Source organism: Heloderma suspectum, chromosome 5, assembly GCF_057233095.1.
Source record: "Heloderma suspectum isolate Gila_16-S chromosome 5, 16-S_ref, whole genome shotgun sequence".
Classification (NCBI taxonomy): Eukaryota; Metazoa; Chordata; class Lepidosauria; order Squamata; family Helodermatidae; genus Heloderma; species Heloderma suspectum.
Window position 1 is genome coordinate 153430832 of NC_139462.1, and position 26092 is coordinate 153456923.

Sequence of the window (26092 nt, forward strand, 5' to 3'; positions counted from 1 at the left end):
AGTGTTAATGGTGATAACTGCTAATAATGCACATTTTTTAAAACACACAAAAGCAAGATGTGGGATTTTGTAATCTGGCAGAAGTGGGTCTGAGTTTCAGTTTCTTAGCAGGTGCATGGTACTGAAACCTTGTGTAAAAATAACAGTTAAAACAGTTAAGTTCAGTGTAAAAGGAGGCAAGGCCCTCACTTGCATGTTAAGAATTTACACACAAACTGGTGATGCCACATTTTATTAATGTGTTCCTTTAATTTACAAGGAGTGCATAACTCCATCTTTTAAAAAAGATAGCTTGTTAAAAAACAAAATGTAAAATTAATGACATTAACAATTTATAGTGAATCCAAATAATCATTAGACAGACTTTCACTGTAAAGTATTACTTCATGTAGTATTAGATCTACAGGTTAGATACACAAGCACGCTACTCTCCAGTGGCTTTGTGGTCATTTGAAAATCAGTTTCAAGCATCACTGAATACATTACAGACAAGTACTTTTTCATATTAGGCATGATTCAGTCCAATATATGCGCAGATGCAATACAGATTTGATGAGGTATTACAGAGCAGAGGGACAGTTCCCCTTGATCAATAAATAAATAAATAAATAAATGCTTCCACTATGAGCTCCAAAAGTAAGCAAACTGCCAGCATCATTTTTACAGTCCAAGTGTAGCAAATTTTGCGCAGCTCTGCATTCAGGTTTTCACTCTGAAAAAGAACACCACACATAATAGCAAGAAGGCGATAGCCATCGAAACTTATACTTTCTTACACAAGCGCACACACACACACAGAAGGAAACTCATCCAAGACATACCCACTTTCACCACACAAGAAATTACTTTGCATGGAGAAACATTCAATCATGTGAACCCTCACTGGCAGGCTGAAATGGTACAGCCAAGGTTTACCACTTTAACTGCTGTTTGTGAGAACTAACTACATACTCAGTCGGATGACTCAAGAGTAACTACACAAAACATACTTAACATTTCTTCAATACAAGTAAAAAATATTTTCTTACTCAACAGGGTATCTCACAGAAGCAAAATGCTATACTGAAAATGCTCATTCTCTACCAGTATTTAGTGTGTTCCCCAGTATCTCAAGAGACTGATTAAATGCATGTATTAAATTTCACTAAAAAAAGAACTTGCCTGTTATTTGCTATACAACTGGTTTCTCACTGTCCTGTTTTTCTTCAGATTCTTCATCAGATCCTAAAAAGGCAAGTAAAAAGATTAAACTAATGCAAAAATTAAGCTTGGTGAGTGTCAAGATAGATTTCTTTTACATAATATATAAACATATAGTGTATGTATGGGGGGGGGGATTAAAATACCTCACCTATCTTAAGTCTGAATCAATACAATCCAGGAACAAAACTGATTTGCAATTTTGTTGAATGTGTAGCTTGACACCTACAATAACCGATTATGCCATAGCCCTATATCAAATTGACATTAAATGTGCTGAACAAGGGGAAAGAGTGTGTCACTAGAACACTGAGCAAGACTCTGCAATTCTGTTCCTAAGTTAGCGATTCTTTCTTCAACTATACCAAACAGTGGAAATCCTCCTCACTATGACCAGCTTGCGAATAAATTCCAGGTTCTTTGAAAAACCCATCTGAATGCATGAATAGCATCTCTGAAAACCTCACTGGCAGCCAAGAAAACTTTAGGATGAAATGCCCAGGAAGCATATCCTGGCACCACCTTCTATTTAAAACCAAAATATAATTCTCTTGAAATATATGGTGAAAGAAAGCAGCAAAGGAGTTGGAGGGCTTTATATTTTTTGTATTCCACTTCAAATCAAATGCTGGCTCTGCAGTAGCATAACCGCTTCCTGTATTTAGGTTTAAATGTGCATAAGCTTGTTTCGTTTGATGCTGGGTATTTATTTAGAAGCTTGGTTTCCTGGGAACACCAACCAACACATTAAAATGGAGGTAGTAAAGATAATCCAGTTTCTGGGATAGCACATTATATACTGAAGGTTTTTTCTGCTTTCCTGTCAGCAGCTGAAGAAGAGGCATACTTTGCATGCACAAGAACTCCTGTCAGCAATATGCTGCATACTTCGCACGCACAAGATCTCAATTTCAATCACTGGCATCTCCAGTTAGAGAGACTCAGGTAGCAAGGCTAGAGAAGAATTCTGCCTGAAACAGGAAAGAGCTGCTGCCAGTACTAGGAAAGATGAAGCAATGGACAGACTCAGTATAAGGCAGAATGAATGAATATAATTGGTTGGATCCAGCATCTGCCTTCTGCGAGAGAAAGTGCTCCACCCATGGAAGGTCCTCTGCTCAATTTTTTGGAATCCGCCCCCACAGATCATCCCATTCAGCAGGGGTCTTTTGACTCTCTGTAGCATTTTCACAGGGCTGGAGGGGCTGCTGTGAGGAGGAGGAGGCAGGAAGTCCACTTGCATCAGCACAGTTGATCCAGCATAAACTTGGATCTAACCTGTATCTGTGTGCATGCGTGCCTGTGTGTGTGTGTGTGTATGTGTGTGTGTGTGTGTATTAAATTCAACAAACCATACGTTCAATATGACTATATAGGGTTTTTTCAGAATCAGACAATATCTGGTGGAGGGATAACTGGTTAAGTAATGCTCTAAAATGTCTATAGAAGGATCAAGTTCTGTATCTGCAGTAATTTTATTGCCTTACAGTCACAGCCACCTTCAGTACTACTGTGAACTGAATGGGTTGGAAATCTTTAAGGACAAAATATGAGTTCTTCAGATTCAATGCTATAGCTTCAATGGGTTGATCCTTTTCCCTCTATAGCAAGGGTGGACAGAGTTAAAGCTTGCAAGGTATGTTTTGTTTTTTACTAGAACCCTGAAATCCACCAAGCGGGGCTTAAAGAATTAAAGAACTCTGAGCCCAGGAATTTGTTTTGAGTACCAGAACTGAACAGCGGTCACAGTCCTTCCACATAAACATTCATTTCTGGTTACCCCAAGCTTTCTTCATTTCAGCAGTATAATTTAGGGTAGGGGTCATTTTGTTGCAGATATAGTTAAACAGTTGAGAGTCAGAAAATCTTGCCTATCTACTGTAAATCACTCAGAGATTTACAAGCCGATCCAGATCTATCTTCTGCCCATCTCTGCTCTACAGTAGCTAAAGCTCCCATGGCCCTCACATGGGGTCTACTGGCAAAGGTGAATTGGACCCACAGAATGCTTACACTCCAAAATGTTTGCTGCCCTGCATGCTCATTAGTCGTCCTTATCAGGCAGCAAAGACTTTATAAGCTCAGGTCATGTCTTTCTGCTTTTGTTACCACTGACATGGACAAGCAAAGAAATCAGCTGAGCTTCTTCCTGCTGGCCTACCCTTCCCCCACAGACCCAGCAGATACTAACTGCCTTATCAGAAAGAAAAGAGAATGAGGAAGTTAGGCAAAGACGTCACCAGAACCTGATCAAGCTGGGTTGCCCCCTACCACCACAGGGCCATTTACTGCCAACTGCCCTATGGAACCCGTTGACTTGCTACATGCTGGCATTGTTTATTGTGGGTTTTTAAAATGCATTTTGATATTACTGGTAAGCCTCTTGGAAGAATTTATATCCTGAAAGCTGGGCTATACATATTTGTAATAAACAATGACCAAACTATATAGCCAGCAATTATTTATTTGCCAAAATTAAAAAACAAAAGCAAACACAAAACCAAATACCAATGAAACCCAATAAAAATCACGAAGAAAAAAATACTTTGGCACTCCACTGCGTATCATTGTCTTTGGTCACCACTAGATGGAGGTAAAAGGAAAGAAATTACACTTCTATTATTAAATAAGTACTATTTCCTCACAACACCCCAAAGCAATCCAAATTTCACTGTGATTATACTGCGCATTTGCTACTTTAACCCTTTACTTTGCCAATGGTATGTATTTAATAAACAAACATTCCAGTGAGAAAGCAATTGAGTAATTGAGATCCTTAAGAACTCAGAAGATATTTTATCCCTACAGTTAAAGAGGATTTTACATTCCTATAGGCACACTTCTCCTATATAGACTACAGTTTAGAAAATGTCAAGGGCAATATTACACTTCATTATTATGCTCCTTGTATTGTTCCTAGTTTTAAGCTATTCTCCCTTTCTTGAAAGTATTATACACAATAGCATTAAAAGAATCTCTGCTAGTGGTTTTTCCGTGTGTGTGTGTGTGTGTGTGTGTGTGTGAAAATCTATTAGGTTTCTAGCTTTCAGAGTTAAGAATGGTTTGCAAGTGTCAGACTGTGCTTTTCTGTCCTTCCCAGCCCTCCCCCATTATTTTAGGGAGAGTAAGCTGCTACTCTTCTCACCAATCTCTCCCAATAGCTCTCAGCACTATTTATGGACTGCTCCTCTTAAGTTGATAGTTTAGTGCTACCATTTTAGCATTTTTATGTACTACCTAATTTTTATTTTGTGCAATTTTGATTGAACTATTTTAACCAATGTAAACCACTTTGGGAGTTTTCAGCAGAAAAGCAGGATCATCATCATTACTTGCAAAAACTGAAGTCTTAAATTTATGAACATTAGTGAAACATATTTTTTACTAGGCTAAGTACTGGTCCCAAAGAGAGACCAACAGCACAGTCAGAATGTCAAGGCTGAGGTGAAGACTGGCTGACATCTTTATCTAGCCAGTCCTTTGCTGCCACCAAGAGTAAGAACATTATTTATTAGCAATATTTATATACCACTTCTCATTTGAAACAAAATCTGAAGCGGTTTACAAAAAATAACAAAAACAAGCAAAAACTACACACACAAACAATTCACAAGACTGGTACAAAGTTAATGGCTGGAGGAAGAGCAGCTCTGATGGATCAGACCTACCTAGTTCAGCATCTTGTTTCCCACAGTAGCCAATCATGCAAGACATGAGGGCAATAGCTGTCCTAGATATTTTGGCTTCTGTGAGTTTTATTATTATTTGCTTATATTGTTTCCTGTTTGGGGTGTATGTTACTCTGATCTTCTTAGGGCGGTGGTGCAGTACCTCTTTCAGCCCAAAGGCCGAATTCCATTTCAGAGAAGCTTTTGGAGGCCGCATTCCAGTGGTACATGGGACTAAATGCAAAAGGAGTGGTTACAAACAAAAATACCACTGTATTTTAGCTTAAAGCCAGTAATTAAAGTCTTGGGAGACACATTTCAACCTTTTAGAATGGAGAAAAAATGCACTAAACCTGGGAAACCACCAAACTATCAATGATGGGGAGAAGGGACTGTAGTCACCTGGTTAACCCTGGAGGGCCAGATATGGCCCCCAGACCTGAGGTTCTGCACCTATGCCTTAGGGGCTAAGAGCAAGATATCAACGATGTTAAATAAACAGCCCTGTCCCAGGGCTGCCCCCCAGGAACTAGTATTCAGAGGCATGTTGCCTCCAATCATGGAGGTAACATACAGCCATAATGCCTAGTAGCCATCAATAGCTTTATCATCCATGAATCTGTCTAATCCCCCTTTAAATCTATGTAAGTTGGTGGCCATCACTACATTCCATGGTAGCATAGTTTAACTATGTATTGTATGAAGTTGTTCTTTTGTCTGTACTTCCGAATTTCGGCAGCTGATGCCATGCAATATTAGGTTAATTTTTTCCAGGCATTTTGCAGCACTTTACTGATGGGTTTTGCTATACCTATACCGATTCTTGTTCAGTGTTTTATGATGTTTGCAGATTTATTATATTTTATTAAGTTATTATTTGTAATGCTTTGTTGGGGACTTTTAGCTGAAATGTTAAAAAATATTTTAAAATGTAGGTGATACTTTCTAGAATAACATTGCAAATGTTCAGCTTTTTTGACTGCAGTATTTGGAAGATCCCTTCGCCTTGCTGCCAAAAAAATAAACAAACTCAATTCAAATAGTTCCTTCTATCATCCAGATTTCTGCAGAAGACCATTTTAATTACCTGCTTCAGATTCAGGAGGGGAGTAAAATTGTCCTTCAGAGGGGAGTCCAGGCTGAATAAGGGCAGCTCGCTCAGAGGCATCCTGTACCAACAGTAGTCCTAAAAGCAAATAATCAGAGTAGTATTATTCCATTATTACAGTATTTTTCAATACAGAAGTTACAAATAAACACAATCTTTCATGTGACATGTTGCATTAATACACGTCAAGGAAAGTCATATTGCAGTTATACTTTGTGGACACCAAAGCAGCACTGTCCCCTTAAGTACTGTGTAAACATATTGTGTACTTATGTTTGCACAGCAAATAAAGAGTCCTGTGACAAATACTAGGTATAGCAAAGAAACATACTGTTTTCCTCTTCTGCTTCTTGTGGTAGAACTTTGAAATCCAGGAACCAGGTTTCTATCCAGGCAAGAATGAAAGATATGATGGGCAACACATAGCCAAAAGCACCTTGAGATAATAGCTTGAGGGAAAAAGAAAACAAGTTATGCAAAGAACTATCACAATCAAACAATTACATAATTTAAAGAATATAAATTAGCATTCACTATGAGAATCCATACCTTTGAGAGAATTACTTTTACTAGTAAGAAGGCGCTGGTTACCGCAGTTGTAAACTGAAAGAAAGATTAATAGTCATCAACGCAGCCATCTCCTTGTATTTACTTTTACAAACCACAGCAAAGCATCATAAACAGGTAACTACACATACATGATGCTCATAACTTAATGAGGACCAACAGCTAACCATCTCATTGACTAATAAAATTAAGGACTCAGGATATTTAAACAAAATGTAATTGGCTAAGTAACTCCCATACTTGTAGTTTCAAACACAGCAATATGTACCTACAGTACACCCATAGAACTTTGCTCACCATTTAAAAGCACTTGTTATCTACAGTAATTTCCAGTTGTATATTATAAGATAAATTATGTGCAATTCCATCACATAAAAGAAAGACATCCAGACACAGAAACTGCACAACTCTCTACAAGTTTTACAGAAAATAAAGTTCTAACATAGGAGTCTGTGTTTTACAGTTAAGCAACAACAACAACAAACAAATAAATAAATAAATAAATAGAAGAGAGATTCAAACAAGTAAGAGGAAGTGCAAATGTTTCAACAGACGCAGCAATCAACATTTATATTTGCCCCAACATAAAGGTTGTCTCAGCAATAAAAACTGCTTCAGTTTTAAAGAGTGCAAAGAAAACAGAGGCAGGTTCTCCCAAGCATCTATCTCTCACATAACTGATATTCATGGCTAACGAAGGCCATACTCCACTGTTATGTACGAGTGGACTATAAAAAGTTATCTAATCTGAAATCAGTACAGTGTTATCGTAAACATATGTAAGTAAAATACTACAGCTTCAGAGAGTATCTTATGCTATAAACATCACTTTTTGACATCTTAAAATTCAGTTCAAAAGTCCACTACTTACTGCTATTGCCCACCAGTGTCGCAGTCTGCACAATGCATATGCAAGTATCAAAATCTTAAACCGAAAGACTGCCAGGAGCTAAAGATTGGGGGGGGGGGGCACGAGGGAGAGAGAGAGAAGGCATTAAGGTGATCTTAAAATTAATTCAGGCAGTTAAGATTGTATAAGTGATCTCCTTCACTCTTCTATGCCCCCACTCTGCTTTTCCCAAGGCATCCTTACTGACCACATTCTAAACCTGCCTCCTTTGCTTCTGCAGCTTCAAGCAGCCACTTCCTTGTGAAAGATTTAAACAAGATTTCACCCTGTTGACTTTTAACTACTTCCTGTCTTCACAATCGAGGCTGTCACAAGTATTTTCTGTGTGATATGCTGATGTTGGAATTATCCTACTTCTGGTCAGATACAGTCAACATGGGTGCTTCCAGACTATGCTCATAGTGCTAACAATAAAAAGGCATTAGGAAGCTATTCTATCTTTTCCTCCTTAATTGATTTTTTACTGGTAAGAAAAAAAGACAGAAGGAGCAGTGGGAAAACATGGGAGGGATACAAACTGATGATGACAACGACATCTGGACCCCCACCCCCATAAAATCCCATGAATGAGGCATTGTTACTGCACAATATAAATCTCAACTGGAAGCACCCAAAGACTTGCATTTGAATAATACTCCTGAGGGCATAACCTCTTCTTAAACCAAAGCAGGTAGAAACATAATAAAAAGAAAATTCTGAGAATATCACTAACAAATATCCTGCTCACTCAGGTTTTAGCAATCCAGCTCAGGCTAGTTTCACATGACTGCTTTACATATTTTATCACTAATAAATCACGCATTTTAGAATAAGAGTCAAGTTCATTGAATTATAGTATAGTGTCTTTCTGGCACTTTGTCTCTCTCACCCAAATCAATTCTCCATGCCCTGAGCCCCTGTGATATTTTCTACAATCCCCATCTCTCATTATGAGATGGGGATTGTTTCCTTCAATCCCCCATCTGCCTTTTTCCTTGAACCCATCTGCTTCACTGCCTCCCTATTTTTTAGTCCAGCACCTACTCTTCTGTCAGCCATCTTGACTCTCTGTCCCTTGCTTCCTTTCCTCCTGGGACTTCTCACTCAGCTTTTCCTTAGCCAAACTGACTTTTCAGTTCCCTTACTAGAAGGTGCAAACTACTTCTGAGCTTAATTTCCTGCCTCCTTTCTTAGAATGTTCATGAACATTTTAGGACATCACAGAAGATATGGAGCTGTTCAACATGTGAAGGCCCAGAAAAAAATTCAGAAAACTCCATGTCTAGTTTTTCACACCGCCCCCTCAGAGATTTTTTTATTTATTTATTTATTTATTAAATTTAATCTAAACTTAGAAGTTTGGAATTTTATCTTTTAGAATGATTAATATGCTTTTTAAGACACAGTTTTAGGGCGCAATCCTATGGCCACTAGACAGTGTCTAGACAGCGTCTAGACAGCCACAGGATTTTTCGGTTTCTGGGAACCGAGCTCGGAGCCAGCACTCTGGGGCCAGTTCCCAGAAACCCGACTCTCCGCCCCCTCCCCAATGCCTTGTAGGCAGCACAGTTCACCCTCAGCTCTGCACTCATAAGAGCAGCATGGACTGGCCGAAGATGGGGCATTCCTGGGGGCAGGGAGGGGAATGTGGAAGCGCTGTTACAATGCTTCCTATGCGTTGTCCGGCCTCCCTCCCCCCACTCTGAGGTGCCCTGGCTAGACAGACAAAATCGGCCATCTAGCTGCAAATGCAGGGCAGCCAGAGCATGGCAGAGAAGATCCCCCCATGCTGCATTGGATAGTCGGCCACCTCCAACTTCGGAGGTGGCTGACTATCCCCATAGGATTGTGTCCTTACTTACTCAAACTGAATGAAGCTCTGTATGTAAGACAATCTACAGCATTAGAGAATTATAAATCCCATATATACTGCAGACATATACAATATTCATACTGAAGATGCATTTCTACACCTAGGGTGTAGCAATGAATTTTTATTGTGCACATTTTCCTGTTTCTTTACAGTTTCTTATATTTGTAAGCTGGTTTAATACAAGCACAAAGAAGGATACAACTTTCTAAAGTAACAGAATAAAAATACAGGAAACAAATACTTACAAAGATATCAAAATATGAAGAATGGTAGTCATAATGGAGAACTTCTTTTTCTAATGTCTTCTCAATGCCCCCACTTACCTACAGAAAAATAAAATTCTCCTATTAACATGATTAACAAGAGTATATCTGCTCCACCACATATACAGTGATAAATAATGCATTTTATATTGTTAAAGCAGTCAAGTAAGGCTAGATTCAATAAGAAAATTAGTTTAAGTTTGATAAGAACTGTGTATTTTAAATTACATAATACAAAGCAATTTAAAATATGCACACTCAAAACCTCACAGGACCTATCCAGAAACAGATTTGCCAGAGGTGTAGTTTTCAGAATAAGAGGAATGAGATACTGACAAAAGGCAGTTTGCATTTTGTCACTGTCCTGGCAATTCCCAGAGTTGGTCCAAGCAACAGACCAGACTTGGTGGAAAATAATGCAAGAAATCTACTTACAGTGAGCAGTGTAACAACTGAGCCCATAGCTCCACTGAAAAGAAGAATTCCAACAAGATTTTTTTGCTTCTATAGAAGAGGATCTGCAAACTTCAGCAAGTTCAGGACTTCATTACACTGTTCATTAAAGTAGACCACCGGCATGAGTAGCATTTCAGCACAGGTCTGCCCTTGCCTATTGTGGGAAACTTCTCCCAGATTTAACTACAGGTTGTATATTCCCCTGACATTTTAACTATAATACACTAGAGATCAAGGAAGATTGACTCTCATATGCAAGGGATTATTCTCAAGCATTAAGGCTTTGCTAATAGCCTCTCTAGCAATGGTATTCCCCATAGTAACCTATGGCTGTGAGAGCTGGACCATACGGAAGGCTGAGTGAAGGAAGATAGATGCTTTTGAACTGTGGTGCTGGAGGAAAATTCTGAGAGTGCCTTGGACTGCAAGATCAAACCAGTCCATCCTCCAGGAAATAAAGCCAGACTGCTCACTTGAGGGAAGGATTTTAAAGGCAAAACTGAAGTACTTTGGCCACATAATAAGAGAGGACACCCTGGAGAAGATGCTGATGCTAGGGAAAATGGAAGGCAAAAGGAAGATGGGCCAACCAAGGGCAAGATAGATGGATGATATTCTGGAGGTGACGACTTGACCTTGGGGGAGCTGGGGGTGGCGACAGCCAACAGGAAGCTCTGGTGTGGGCTGGTCCATGAAGTCATGAAGAGTCGGAAGCGACTGACCAAATAAACAACAAAATAGCCTCTCTGCCTCTCAGGGCAAGCTGCTTTACAAACTTAAGAATGGGAGCGCGGGGGGGGGGGGGTGCTTAAAAAAGAAACAAAAGTCCTGATGAGTGTTCACATGGTCTGCCCTCCCCTCCCCCTGGTCTCTGGATTATGGCAATTTACAACCAAGTGTACTCTTGTTGTGTAAAGCAATACGATCAAAAGCCATTTAACCCTCTCATTAACTTTAAATTATGAACAGAATCTTATGGGAAACGAAATGAGAACCCATTCATACGCAACAGCCCTCTTAAAAATGCTATTATAGAGCAAATGATTTTCCTAGACTGGCAAAGAGACACCCAAAACTGTAAGACTCTTGAACTTTATGTCTGTCAAATTTACTCTAATTTTACCAGAAGTGTGGGGGTGGGGAGTAGTAATTTAAAATGATGTGGAGCAATGTAAAATTTAGGGAACAATCCCATATCCCCTAGACAGCATCTGGGGGACATAGAATATTTTGGTTTCCTGGCTCCGAGGCTAGAAACAGGGCTCCGACTTTGGAGCCAGGAAAGCGCACTCCCTGCCCCACCCACTCCCCCTCATAGCCAGCATGGAGAGGACAGTGCTAGCTCCTTCTAGCTCCTTCTAGCTCCTTCCTCGCACTCAGAAAACAGAGTGCAAAGATGGGGAAAAGGGGACACTCCTGGGGGAGGGGAAGAGACCAGGGTAGTAGCCATATGACATATTCTATGGCTGCCACAGCCTTCTTCACCTGAAGCCTCCACTAGACAGGCGAAAACGTCCATCTAGCTTAAACACAGAGCGGGAGGCACAATGACCTCAGAGGCTTACCAGTACTGAGGGCAGATCCAATAGGATTGCACCCTTACAGTTTAAATCAAGTAATATAATTTGTTATAAAATCTGTAGATTTATAGCCAACTAATCCACAAGAGTTTACATAATAAGCAACACCTGCATAAAAAGAAGGTAGGGCATTATGATGGGCCCACTAGGAAGCTATGCAGCACTGACAAGTGGGGGTGGACTACAGCATGATTTTTCATTGTTCCAGCTCACCTGCATGCTTATACAGGAGGGAGCACAGTGGCTTGTATTCAAAAGAGCCACTGGAGAGCTAGTGTGGTGTAGTGGCTAGAGTACTGGACAGGGAGCTGGGAGATCCAGGTTCTAGTCCCCACTTGGCCATGGAAGCTCACTGGGTGACTTTGGGCCAGTCACAGACTCTCAGCCCAACCTACCTCACAGGATTGTTGTTGTGAGGCTAAAATAGTGAGGAGGAGGATTATGTACGCCAGCTTGGGTTCCTTAAAGAGGAAAAAAGGTGGGGTATAAATGTAATAAATAAATAAAGGGACCCTAGCATGTGCGGAGGGCACCTCTGCTCACACGAGGGTATGTGACTGCAATTCCTGCCAACTTCCTTTTCCACCTAATCTGCAGCTACGGTTTCCAGGAGCCCCCTGACCCTCATGACTGGCTTTTCAGGAGAGTTTAGGGGGCTGCAGTGGAAAGGAGGGAGCAAGAGAGCCTTGTTCCATGAGTGGAGTTCTTCCGCTCATGGATCGCTGGATCCACATTGGTATGTCCAGGCCTTTCTGTCAACATGAAAGCTTGTTGATTTCCCCCTCTACAGTTTAAACACTATCCTGCTTCACTAATTATTTTACTGTTTTCATTCTGCTACATAGTTCATGTTTAGACCATGTGGATGTATGAGATTTTTTATGACATTAAGATGACAGCCCCTTCTTCAAAGTCAGAATTATTCTTGTTCTCCAAGTAGCAGCCCTCAAGCTACAGGTGATTTGCAAAAAATAATAATAAAAGTATCTGAACCACATACTATGTAGCGTGTATCTCAATATTATCCATTCAACTATACTTTATAAGTGAATGCACAATTTTCTTATTTGTTTTCTGTTCAGTGGATGGACTTAAGTAATCATCTGATTGAAATGTCTTGCAGAAATGGTCCAACAATTCTTAATGCTCTCTTACCTTAGTACTTTTACACACAGCAATGGCTCATTTTGTTATTATAGCCCATAAATCAAATTCAGCTTGAAGATACTAACAGTACAATCTTATTTGCATGTTTACTCAGAAGTAAGTCCCATTAACTCCCAGGTACATGGGCATAGGATTGATGCCTAATTTAATGGTGGCTGGAACAATTCACCGTTCCTGATCCTACTAGTTCTCTGAGCAAAGTAAATGTTTAAAAGGGACTCACATTTAACTCTATTATCCACAGCAAGGTTACAAACAAGAGGTCAAAGGTGACAAACAAACAGAAAGTCCTTCGGACATCAGATATGCCTTTTTTCTCTCTGCTTTCATAAGATTCGATTCTTGCCATTAGCTGTGCTGGGTTAATGGAATGAACTTCCCGTAGAGAAGGATGGGAGCCCAGACTGCTGCCCTGGGCATTTTCTTGATCATCCAGCAGCCGACTCATCCTGCCTTTGATTACAACAGCTTATTTTCAGCTTCAACATCACTATGAGGTTTATCCATATAGGAAATTTCTCTACAAAAGAAAAGTCTGCAATTAGTCATGTCAGTATGACCATTACTAATCAAGTCCCATTTGATCATGTAACAAATTTTCAGTCCCTCAGAACAAACTCAGGTGGCTGAGTGCCAGCAATCTGAAAGTGGAATGGGGCCACCCAACAATAAGATGATGGTTTATACGTACTCGGGGGGGGGGGGGGAGACACACAATGACTCTAAATATGCAGAAATCAGTAAATTTGTAACTTAAGAAAAAGCAAAGATTAAATGTCCCAAATATGGTCCTATAGAATTTTGAAAGCAGAGGTTAGAAAAGTCTTATTGTTCTGAGAAGAAATGTCTGGATCCAAAGTGAACACAGTTTCTCTCTCCCTCAGAGTAGAAGTATATAGCTTCCTGTACAAAACAATAGAGAAAGCCAAAATTTTAGTGTAGCAGATCAGATTGAGCATGTCTCAGCCTGTCCCTCAAACAAAAGATAGCAGCCCTTTGTAAGTCAGGTGTTTCATGTGAAAACAATTGTTATTTTTGAGTTTTTAAACATTTTTTAAAATTCCCAATGCCAAAACTATACAGAAATCTAGGATTTTAGCGTAGCTTATTGAGCATCATACCAGGCATGTGCAGAAGTATGTAAGTTTGAAACTTACTCCCATAAGGCTTACAACAGGACTGTAATATGGTTGTTTCAATGCAGGTTAGAGGTGAGGCAACAAAGGGGGTCTAAAAGAACTACAAGTCAGGCTGTGTGTGTGAATGCAAAGAAGTCCATACTTGAGAGCAGTTGAGCCATGAAATGTTGAAGGTATCAATTTAAAAACAAGGAAAGAGAAGCAGCAAATAGTTCTTTCTGAGCCTCTACCAATTTCTAGAATCCTTGAGGTAAGCATTAGTGTCAGGATGATGTGCATCATGGAGGTTAAAAACCTCCCCCCAAATCCTAACCATACAGAAATAAAGCCCACAGGTTCAGAGCTAGCAGCCTGGACATATGTAACACAGTGGGAAAGAAAAAAGGCTATTCTTTCTAAACTCAAAACAGCAGTACAAGGCTCCCATTCCTGGCTGCCTGGAGCCCTGAACAAGAACATACCTTCTAGAGATGGGGGATACGCAGCAAATTTTGTCAAGGATCACCATTTGTTTCCTCTAATATCAAACTTGGAAGGTCCCATGCCTAACAATTTGGAAGCAAAATAGAGCTGCCCCTCAATAGACTCAAGGAGGACCTGTGAGCTTACAGGGCCTACAGAATGTTAGGTGTTTCAGTTTGGGGTGGGAGAAAATAAAGAAAATTGGGATGGGGAAGAGATAATTAAATAGGCCTGCTTGAGCCCTTAACAGATTATGGTATATTAAGGTCTAATGGGATTTGTATAGCAGGGTTAAAAGTTCCATTCACTTTCCCACAATATAGCAATTAAATGCTCAGGCTTTAGCACTTTATAGCAAAGCAGATAAAAGTTTGAAAATTTTCCTAAAAGTTTACTCCCCTTTGCCAGCCCTAAATAAGTCTCCTGCTTCAGGCTGGCTGAAGCCCTTAAGGAGCACTACCTTTAGGAGCTAGGGGGTACCCTGCAGCATTTTGTTCCCCGCCCGCCCCCATATTCTTAAATTCCAATAATTTATGCAACAAAATATTATTTTAATGCTTTTTTTCCCCTTGAGAAAGTCACCACAGCTTCATGGAAACACTTTCTAATTTTACATACATAATGTAAGTAGAAGGTAAGCATGTTATTACACATCACTCCTCTAATTGAATCACTAATACCATTGCTCAGTGGCATAGTTTCTCTCTCAGCTCCAACCTGTTCAATGCTAAAATAGCAGATTTTTTAAAAGATCCTTTCAAATATACCCACCTATGTAACCATCCTTTGTCCCAAGTGGCAGTGCATTTAAGTGCAGACTATCACAAAGCATAAACTAAGATCAATGAGGTTGCTTCTGCCCACTTTCACTTCAGCACCTTATGCCATCCTCCCCAAAGACACCCCTGAGGGTTGAGGGGTTCTCTAGAATACAATCTGATGTGCTGTGAAAGAAGACAGCCGGAAGGGGAACAAGTTGGCAACACACGCACACTTTCTAGTTATGGGGTTCTTTTGGTCTCCTCTCTATGCCTCAGCCCTCAGCATTTTTTAAGGACAGGGGCAGTAGTGGCTTTGTCAATATTGCCAGCTGCCAGGGAACTGTAGGACAAAAACTGAAAGATGTAACCAGCAAATCATCAGATGGTTCAAAGCACAATTTCTACATTAAAGCCAATGAAAATGGTCTAAGAAAGTTGTCCACTCAAACAGAATAAAGACAGATAATGTTGTATACATTATTCAACCAACTTCTCTTAAAACACATCTATTGACCAACACATGTCTGACAGGCAAAAGTAGCACTTTCAGATTTAAGAGTAGGACATATTTCTGCATGTTAAAATTCTAACTTCGTGCTACTGAATGCAATGCTTCTTAGGCTAGCTCTCTCAAGAGAAAAGTCTGCAATGGAGAAATACATTTTCTCCAATACTAAATATACATGTGTAGCAGTTATTCATTTTCAGTACTAATTGAAAAAGGGTACGAATTTTCTTTCAACTGCAACAGTTCAAATCCAGAGAAAAAACAGATTACAGACATCATAAAAAATCATGGAAACCATTGCCTTTTCATCAAGATTTCCTTCCCAGGCATTCACGAGATCAACTATACTAGCTCTGTGGCATGTTTCCATGGCACAGAACTGTAATTACACATGTATGAGAATTTAGTACCTGTTTGCAAATCATGCAAACATGTCCTGTTCGTAACCCCAAATGTGAACAGGAACGCAATTCTCAAAAAATTTTTACACTTTCCTGAACTTGTATTTGAATGTCTGTGCTTGTGCAGGTGCAGATTCCCCCCCCCCCCAACCCACATTTTCACACACTAGCCTATGGGGAAAATGTGCATTTTCAATGGGGGGAAATGCACACTATTTAAAATGTACATTTTTCCCACTTGAAAAAAAAAACGCTTGTGTTCAGGGATGCGAACATAGCAAACCAAGCTTCAAGGACGACGTCAGAGAACCTCAAAGAGCTTGAACATACCATGTTCACCCATCCCTAGCTGTAACAACTACCTATCTAGCCATAAAGACTTTGAAAAAGCAATCTGGTGTAATACAGTGCTTCAATCTGGTGGCAGGCACAGCCTGTTCTAGCAGCAAGAACCTGGCAACTGGGGATTAGAAGAAAAAGAGCAGAAGATGATAGGGCAAGCAGTGGGCAGTAGCTGTTACAAAGAAGGACAATTAAGTTACTCTCTGTGCCCAGATCCACGGTAAGAGACACAATGAAGTGGGTGGCAGAGCTGCTGCAGTGGAGGGTAACTTTTGGTGCACAGATTAACTCAGCACTGAAGTCCAACATTAATTCCTGTTTCTTTCATTCATGTTTTATCTCTTTATTACATGGTGCATAACAAGTTATTTGAGAATGCATCTTAACAATTCAGTACTCAGTTACAACAAGTTCTCCATCTCTGATGTTGAGAAGGTCTCTTACCAAACACATTTAGTTGAAAACACAACCCTATATTTCCTTGTTTCCTAAACTACTTAATGGCCAAGTTTGGGTAATCATATCTCAGCTTATTAAGCCCAGATACGCACAAGCAGACACAGCAGCTTTCCTCTTCCTTTCACACAAGCCACAATTAAACCAGGAAGTCTAGCAATCATAGTTTTTTTTTTTGGGGGGGGGGGGGTGTCTCAGAAAACTATAGCTCCCAGCTTCGGAACAAGCCAAGACCTAAAATTAACTTATGCCTGACTTGTTCCAAAGCTGAGGACCACAGTTTCCTGGTTCAGAGAAAACAGAAAACTATGGTTAGCAACTTCCTGGTTTGATCACGACACTGCAAAGGGAGAACCAAAGAAGCCGTGTGGGTGGGGAAAAGCCTCATACATAAGCCACAATATGATCATCCAAATTTGGCCAACACATATTTAACACAATGATGCCAGTTGTTTGTTATATGTATCCATTTCAGAAAGTACAACAGTCTGCTGTTCCACCTTGAATGTGGAATTCTGAATTCTGCTTATCTGTACTATCCAGCACAGAATGTATATCCTGAATTGTATTTATCTGTACTATCCAACACAGAATGTATATCCCCAAGTTAACCACTTTCAGAGCATTTTCTAGCCTCTTCACAATGAACACTTGAAAGACTAGCAAGCCTCACCAAAATTCCAGGTTAAAGGCCTAACCAAAGTCCTAAGCTTCCATTACTCACCGACCACAATTTTCCTAAAAAGACTTTGATGACTGTCCTCAACTAATAATAGTACTGATTTAATGCTAAAAAGGTAAGCAGAACCAACTCATTCCCATGCAAAAACATTATTTATTAAAGCACTGACTAGTTACTTCAAACATACAATATCTTTATTCACCTGATGATCAACCCATGATGAGTAAGTACAGAAGGTAATGGAACCAAAAAGAATGTCACAGCACTGTCTTGGGTTGTACATACTACCTAATGTTCAAACCAGACCAAATAAAATTATCACCTAAGCTATAATCCACATTCTCAAATCCTGGGACCAACCTGACAACTATAGCTTTGCCATGTACCAGACAATGGGAAGGTTTGTACATAATACTAAGCCACTCTGGAGGTATGGATTGTTCTCGCCAACCAATGTAACTCCTGACAGACAATTGGATGCTCAGCAGCTTGGTGTGGCTTCTTTCCCCCTCAGTCCTCCAGCAGGCTCCCTGCACATATCCCAGTGTACTTTGCATGGCAACCCATTTTGTCTCCTCGTGTCGCCCCCCCCCCCCCGCTCCAATCGCCATCCCTTTTTGGAGCACTTCCTTCATTAGCCACCTTTTAAAATTATTTTTTCAGTGCCTCAGAAGTGCACAAATGGGGTGCAATCCTATTCTGCACCCCCTGCAAGTCTTTAGTAAGTGCACAGATTCAGCTGTCCGATATCTGTAGTCTACAAATGCCATTGTCCCTCACCATTGACTATGCTGGTTAGAGTGGATGGGAACCATAGGCCAAAATATCTGGAGGGCGACAACTTGCCCACCCCTGCACTAGAGAGATCTAATTTAGCATGTTCTTTTTACTTGTATTTAATAAACAAAGCTAAAAGTACTCCAAGTTAACTTTTTGTCCCAATACACCATAAGTATTTGAGGGAGGAAATTAAAGCACACTTAGGGTGCAATCCTATGACCCCTAGGCAGATCCAATCCCCCTGACCATTCACTGCATCTCCTAAGTCCAAAAATTGACCTTGGAGAGGGGGAAAAGGGCATGTTCCAATGGACGGTGAGGGGAGGAGACTGGAGAGGTCAGGATACAAGTTATCCATAGTCTTCTCCGGCTTCCTTCCCTCCCCCTCAGAAGCACCCTTGCTAGACAGGCTAAAAAGCCCATCTAGCAAAGTATCAAAGATTGGAGGATGGGGAGGCAAAGATTGCCTCCGCCACTCTTCCCACCCTGCCAGAGGAGGGCTAAGCAGGGCGTAGGAATCTCAATTTGGGGGCTTCTGAGCAGCGAGGGCGTACTCCATAGGACTGTACCCTTAGCACAGTTTATTGTTGCAGTTTCTTTTTTTAATGTTTCACTTTAAGAAATCCTGATATAAACGAAATGATACACAAGAAACTCTGTGGAGACAGTATTTGCTTAAAAAGCAAGTTGATACCGATAAATTTCACGTAACTCATGTGTCTCATGAAGTCAAAATCCGACTTCAAAAATTTGATAGAGTGACTGGGTTCACACATCATGGTAGGTCACAGTGGGTTGTGAGCCTTGTTAGTGTCAATATGGCTTACCGTGATGTCAGAACCTGGCACAGGCAATTCAGCGTGGGTTGTTTATCCCTGAACAAGCCACCCTGAGAACCAATGGCTTGTAGCAGGCTTCTTGAGGATAGCTTGATCTTAGGGTGGCTTGTTGTGACATCCGAACATGACAGTGTGCTTGTTCCAAGCAGCTCTGTAGACCAAATATAGATTTGGTGGGCCCGAAGTTGCCCACCCCGCTCCACTGCATCTGAACTGAAAATTGTCATTTGATTCAGAAATTTTTCCAATTCAAAATTTTCTGGAAAACCCACTTCACTGCTCTTGACACAGCAAGGTTTTTCAGAAATAATTCCTCTGCTTTGGGTATAGTGTGGAGTCTGCCCTCCTTTTCCTAGAAAAATTCTAGAGGGACAGTTTGTACAAGTGCAGCATGAATGACTAACCTCTAAGACTATAAAGCTTTTAAAGGGGCAGCTAACACATATACACAATTTTTTTTTATTAATACAAAACCAATAATTATGAGAGATGCAAGCTGCCCTATTATCTCAATGACTTCAGACAATTAACCATTTCTACACCACTTCTGGTGTAGAAAGCATTCAACAATCCTTGTCATAAAAGCCCTGTCAATTAACCAACAACTATTTGTAACGAATAGACCAGGAGGAACCAGTACTTAACATTTTCCTCTCATTTAAGAGTAGAGCCCATAAGTAGATTTAAGCACTACTGATAAAGACTGCACAACATACACAGTATATTTCACATACCATTACATTTGGCAACTTACAGAGTAATATTTGAAAAAATGCCCTTGCGCTAAAGTGGCTTGATCTAAGTCACATTACCTAAATAAAGTGACTGCATTTTAATTCCAAGTCAATAGTAAATCAATTTTATTTTGAGAAACTCCAGTAGCAAGACTAGAAAAATGTCAAGTGCCTGGTTCCGCAGGCACCTACAACTTTGAAATATGTATTCAGCTTGTTTCTAGCAGTTCAAAAAGAAAATCAAGACAAAACTCTTAAGATAGAGAGAAGAGAGGCACAGTGATTACAGAAGAAAAATAACAGCAGTAGATTGAGAACTAGGGCCTGGGGGAATTATAAGTGAAAGATGCAGAAGTTACATAGAGGTGGCAGTAGTACAGAGTTACAGGGTTAAAGAGAAGGTGCTGGCAAGGAGTGAACAGAGAGGCAAGTAAGCTCTGGAGGTAGGATGACTATGCGCAAAGGTGGCACTCGGGGCTTAGAATGAATTTTACAGATTGATTTCAACTAACCAGGCAAAACTGTTGCTGCAGGTCTTATTATTTAAGTTACAACCCCACCCCTCAACAAATACCATTGTTATTGATATGCTTCTCTCCAAATTCTTTTTTTTAAGAACTGATGTCCAATGTCATTACACCTGAAATTAAAATAGCTTCCCATCTGACATTCTGTTTCCAATAGTGCCTACACAGAATGTGCTGGTTCGCACATCAGTGTGATCAGCCACCATGGGTTGTTTGATCACTAACCCATGTTACTCCCAACAGACAACCAGGCGCTCTGCCGTTTGCTGTGGCTTGTTTCCCCCTTAGTTCTCCCACTCATTCCCATGGGCCTTTGCGGCACAACCTCTGCAGCCTACTCCACTAATGAGTGCAAATGCACACATTAGTCAAGCAGAGGGGAGTTTGTAGATTTTTTTCAACTTTGGGGTGATTTGCACAAATTCACTAAAGTGCAGTAGCTACTGTGAATTTGCACAAATCTCCTTGAAAGTAAAAAACAACCCCAACGTTAAATTTGCACAAATGCCCCCAAAGGTGAAAAAATAACGTTAAATGTGCACAAATGTCCCCAAGGTGAAAAAAAAGCTGTTACTATTTAGGGAGGGAATGAAACGGAGTAGATTGACACGTGTCATTTCCTATTGATGTATCAGACAAGGGGCAGATGGCAAGGGAGGAGGGAGGCGGCACTAGTGAGATCGCGATGAGCAACTGGTTTTTTTGCCACCCTTGCCAGATGGCTCTTTAGCCCTTTCCAAAAAGCCATGCATAAGCCACTCTGCTGGGTTCACATGTCACAAGCCACCCTAAACAACCCAACAACAAGCCATGGGTTCCCCAGATGGTTTGTGCATGGTTAACAAATCACACTGAGGAAATCACACTGGGTTTGGCGTCACAACAAGCCACCCTGAAACAAACAAGGGTGACAATACACCACAGGTTGCTGTGTCAGGAATTCACATGACATGCAAGCCCATTGTGTATGACAAGGTGTGCACCATAGCTTGTTCCGTGAACAACCCACAGTGCGTGGTTTGTGCACCTGAGAGATGATGGGGCTTGCCATGGCTTCTTTCCCCCTTCCCAATAAACCCTTTAAATCCTGGGCATCCCCTTGTGAAGTCGGTGATGTGAAGCACTTTTCCCTTTAAAAAAAACAAAAACTCTTCATGGTGCTATAGTGCTATTCCAATGGAGTGACTGACAGCTGCTGGGGACATCATGTTCCTGTTGGATTCCCCCACACTGTACTGTTTTCACTACTTTCCCCATTCTGTTAATATCTTGGTCAGTTTCATCCCGACTCTGGTAGGCTGCTTGTCTAAAGTCGCAATGTTTCCTTGTTGTTGTTGTTTTAAGTGCATGTGTGTGCTCTTCCAGGCCAGGAAGTAAACTGATTCCTTTGATTTCAGCATGTTTTACTTTTAAATGTAGCCTCCAATCCAGAATTTCTGAATAGACTGTTGAACTGACAGTACAAGGGCTTTCCCAGTGACTTCAGTAGAGGGGGCAGCTGGAGCAGCTGGCCCAGAGAGAATACATTTAGAATTGGGGTGCCACATCATTAGCTCTACTAATAAATATGCTGACTGTATTAAGAGATACAAAAGACAACATAATGATGTATTTAATCGTACTGATGCAGGAACGTAGGAGCATCTGCAATGAACTACTTGAATGTGTGACGATTATTGAGCTATTACTTGCCAATTACATTGAGGGTGCTGTATAAATAATAATAATAATAATAATAATCTGCAAGTAACTTGGTACATAAATTGTTATGTTTAAGATTCTTACAGAAAAATCCTATACAGGTCTGCTGAGGTCTTACTGAGTTAAATGGGGCTTACATTCAGGTTGAGATAATGCTCTCCTCCCAACTTTTATAGATATTGGTCTGTTCACAGGATCTAATTTACCAGGCACAACTAGAGAAGTTTCAAAGTTGGCTTCATTTTTAATATTAAAAAGCAGGCTCCAAATTCACTACTTAAAATGGTAATCTGCTACATTTTATCCTATTGTACAAAAATCACATCCTAGGTACTGCAACAATGCTCTCACTTTTACTTTCATACAGTGAAGTAGCAGCCCATCCTAATAAAACAATCATGCATCTCTAACAAAAGTCAGAGAACTTCAGGAAACAGCTTAACGAGTTCTAGGCCTAGAATTTAGCTCCCACATTAATATAATCTTATAAATATTAGGACATCGTTCAAATTAATTGGCCTACTTATTTCACTAAGTAAACTGATGTGTTTATGTTCACCATGAGGGCAGATGAGTCACAGAATTTTAGGAGTAGGAGCCCCTGGACAGATAAAATGTCATCGTATCCATCTTTCTTACCCTTAAGCAAGAACAGTTTACTATGCAACTACACTACTCTATAAAATTAACCAGATTTTAAGTGTGCTTCCTTTCACATTATTACATTTTCAGATGTACACGTAAAGATGGAAAGCATGAATTTGACAAACACACATATCATACATGAACACTAATGAGTGAACTGAAACAGATTGCTTTTGCTGCTCCCTGCGTCAAGTATACATATACTTGATGCAAACCCAAGCTTTCTTCTTGTCAATGTGTGAAACAGCCCTCAGAAGAGATCCAAATCAGCAGGGAAAACCACAGGTTAGGAAACTCATTTTACAGTTTTAACATGCAGTCAGTTCAGCAGCTGGAACAGGAAAACGAAACAGATTCTCCATCTTTCCAAGAGCACCCTTTCACCCACTTCAGAGAATGGAAGCAGCCCTCTTTCAGCCAGTCAGCTACAAATGACCAGTTTCTTCAGCTTTTTCTGGTCTGCTTGAGATGCAACCAGAGGCGATCCTGCTATTATTCTCTCAACCCTATTCGGTGTGACAGCCCACAAATACTTCAGCATTGCGGGATACTAGCTGGAAGTTCCTTCTCCCTGCGCATCTGGGCTAGACAGGAAGCGTATCTGGCAGACAGAGGCGAGGCCCACCGGGGCACCGTTACTCGCAATTATTTATTTATTTATTTTCTATACCACCCAATAGCCAAAGCTCTCTGGGCAGTTCCCCAAAATTAAAACCACAATAAAACAATATAAAATATAAAACCAAGCTGACTCCACGGGGCGATGCTGTTGCTGCCGCCCTTTTCAGGGGTCGGGGCGGGGGGCACCAGAAGCGACTCGGGGAGGGTGTCTGGAACATCAAGCAACCTTCATGACTCCCACGGCGACAGGAAAGAGGGGGGAAATGCTAAATACAAGGGGGAGGGGAACCGTAACCCCTCACCCCATATATTTAACCTCGGGGCCACGGGGAGGGAGGAGAGATCAAGAGTGCAAAAATGAAGGGAGGGCGGTGGAAGCAGGGCCCACGACGAATTGGGGGCCTTAACATGGCCGGGAGGGGGGTAACTGTTCGCCGAAGGAGGGGGGAACTCTACTGCCCTCACCCACAGAAAGACGAGGGCTCCCTTACTCTAGACGCGCCTCTCTCGCCCCTTCTCGCCGGCGGGCGAGGCTTGCCGAGGAGGCCCTGCCTCAAGCGGCTCCTGCCGCCCTCTCACCGCTCCGGAACAGAGGCGACGGCGGCTGACTGAAAGGGCACAGCCACACTCGACGGCGGCAGCAGCAACAAGCCGCCTCAAGGCCCGGCCTGGCCGCTGGGGCGGAGCCGGGCGAGGAGCGGAACGCGCAACGGCTAACTGCCGCGGCCAGAGCGGCGACGGCGGCCGCGCGAGGCAGCGGGCGGGGCCGCCGGGCAGGGGCGGGGCTTAGCCGAAGGAACGGGGCAACCGCCGCGGCGGAGGGCGGGCTTGAATGGGCCGAGCGGACGTGGGGCGGGGCTTCTGCCTGTCTCCAGGGCGGCGCTGGGGAGGGCGGCTCCTGTCGGTCTCCCGCCCATGAGTGGGCAGCAGCTGATCCTGCGGAGCGGGGGGGGGGGTCTACAGTGGGCTGTGACCGCGCAAAATCCTATGTGCGAAAGGCACAGGTCACGGTTCCTCACGATGTGTTGAACTACACGTCCCATAATGCCCCAGGCAGTTTAGGAATGGTGTATAAATCACAGCCTGGCCTCTGCATTCCACCGTTGCCCATTCAACATCGGCTGAGTTTGTGGTTTTACATGGAGAAATACAGCAACCTGTGAATGGCCTATCAAAGGGGGGGGGGTGATTAAGGCAGCGGGTGGGGAACCACAGGCCTCTGGGCCAAATGCAGCCGTACGGGGGCCCCAATTTGACCTGCCAAGGCTCTGCCGATACCCCCGTCCCCTTTTGCTGAGCCCCACCCCCTGCCACCTGTCGGTATGCTGGCTGGAGGGTTATGGGAGTTGTAGTCCAACGCACCTGAAGGGCACCGGGTTGGGAAAGGCCGGCATAGACAGACCCTGTGTCTGTTGGCACTGACGCCTGGTTGACACAACTGCATGTTCAGCGAGGCTTGGGCTGCCACCTTTAGCTTATGAAGATGTTGACACTTGGGGCTGATGGCTGAATTTTCGTTTCATTGCATTTATTATATTTCTATACCCCCATAGCTGAAGTTCTCCGGGCGGCTCACAAAAATTAAGAACCATTAAAATACATTATATAAAGTATAAGACCATTCATGTAATGACAGAACAAATAGCACACACAACAGTATATATCTAAAACAATTTAAAACAATCAGCCAGGGACAGTCAAAGAGACTCGTCGTTCAGTCGTTAAGTCGTGTCCGACTCTTCGTGACCCCATGGACCATAGCACGCCAGGCCCTCCTGTCCTGCGCTCTCTCCCGGAGTGTGCCCAAGTTCATATTCATTGCATCAGTGATGCTATCTAGCCATCTCATCCTCTGCCGTCCCCTTCTCCTTTTGCCTGCAATCTTTCCCAGCATCAGGGTCTTTTCCAGGGAGTTTTCTCTTCGCATTAGGTGGCCAAAATATTTGAGCTTCAGCTTCAGTATCTGTCCTGCCAATGAGCACTCGGGGTTGATTTCCTTTAGGATGGACTGATTTGACCTCCTTGCAGTCCAGGGGACTCGTAAGAGTCTTCTCCAGCACCACAGTTCGAAAGCATCGATTCTTCGGCGCTCAGCCTTCCTTATAGTCCAGCTCTCACAGCCATACGCTGCTACTGGGAAAACCATAGCTTTGATTAGATGGACCTTTGTTGGCAAGGTGACGTCTCTGCTTCTTACTATACTGTCTAGGTTTGCCATAGCTTTCCTCCCAAGGAGCAAGCGTCTTTTAATTTCATGGCTACAGTCACCGTCTGCGTTGATCTTGGAGCCCAAGAAAATAAAATCTGTCACTGCTTCCATTTCTTCCCCTTCTATATGCCAGGAAGTGATGGGTCCATGATCTTAGTTTTTTTAATGTTGAGTTTCAAACCAGCTTTTGCACTCTCCACTTTCACCCTCAACAAGAGGCTCTTTAGATCCTCTTCACAGTCTGCCATTAGGGTGGTATCATCTGCGTATCTGAGGTTGTTGATAATTCTCCTGGCAATCTTAATTCCGACCTGTGATTCATCCAACCCGGCGTTTCTCATGATGTACTCTGCATATAAATTAAATAAGCAGGGCGACAATATATGGCCTTTTCGTACTCCTTTCCCAGTTTTGAACCAATCAGTTGTTCCATGTCTGGTTCTTACTGATGCTTCTTGACCCTCATACAGATTTCTCAGGAGACAGGTAAGGTGGTCTGGTACTCCCATCTCTT

General features: G+C 41.9%; 1 protein-coding gene across 2 annotated transcripts; it reads right to left on the reverse strand.

The window, feature by feature from the left end:
* Window positions 1-216: 216 nt before the first annotated feature.
* On the reverse strand, window positions 217-24124 carry STARD3NL (STARD3 N-terminal like). 2 transcript variants are annotated; one of them, XM_084857851.1, is made up of 9 exons: window positions 23861-24124; window positions 12995-13291; window positions 9551-9628; window positions 7415-7492; window positions 6526-6579; window positions 6308-6425; window positions 5956-6054; window positions 1162-1224; window positions 217-712 (listed from the first exon to the last, which is right to left on the reverse strand). In XM_084857851.1, the coding sequence occupies exons 2-8, from the start codon at window positions 13217-13219 to the stop codon at window positions 1172-1174; spliced, it is 705 nt and encodes a 234-aa protein (XP_084713977.1). In that variant the 5' UTR covers window positions 13220-13291; window positions 23861-24124; the 3' UTR covers window positions 217-712; window positions 1162-1171. The 2 variants fall into 2 exon arrangements, with proteins under 2 accessions (XP_084713977.1, XP_084713978.1); XM_084857852.1 differs by having other exon boundaries at window positions 23835-24124.
* Between the last annotated feature and the right edge of the window lie 1968 nt (window positions 24125-26092).

Bases quoted from the DNA above. Each gene is read 5' to 3' on its own strand.
- STARD3NL (XM_084857851.1), bottom strand. From the start codon at position 13,219: ATGAGTCGGCTGCTGGATGATCAAGAAAATGCCCAGGGCAGCAGTCTG. The intron at 6,580-7,414 runs GTAAGTAGTGGA...TCTTTCTTTCAG, and splicing joins GACACTGGTGGGCAATAGCA to TTTACAACTGCGGTAACCAG. The intron at 6,426-6,525 runs GTATGGATTCTC...TTTTCCCTCAAG, and splicing joins TAAAAGTAATTCTCTCAAAG to CTATTATCTCAAGGTGCTTT.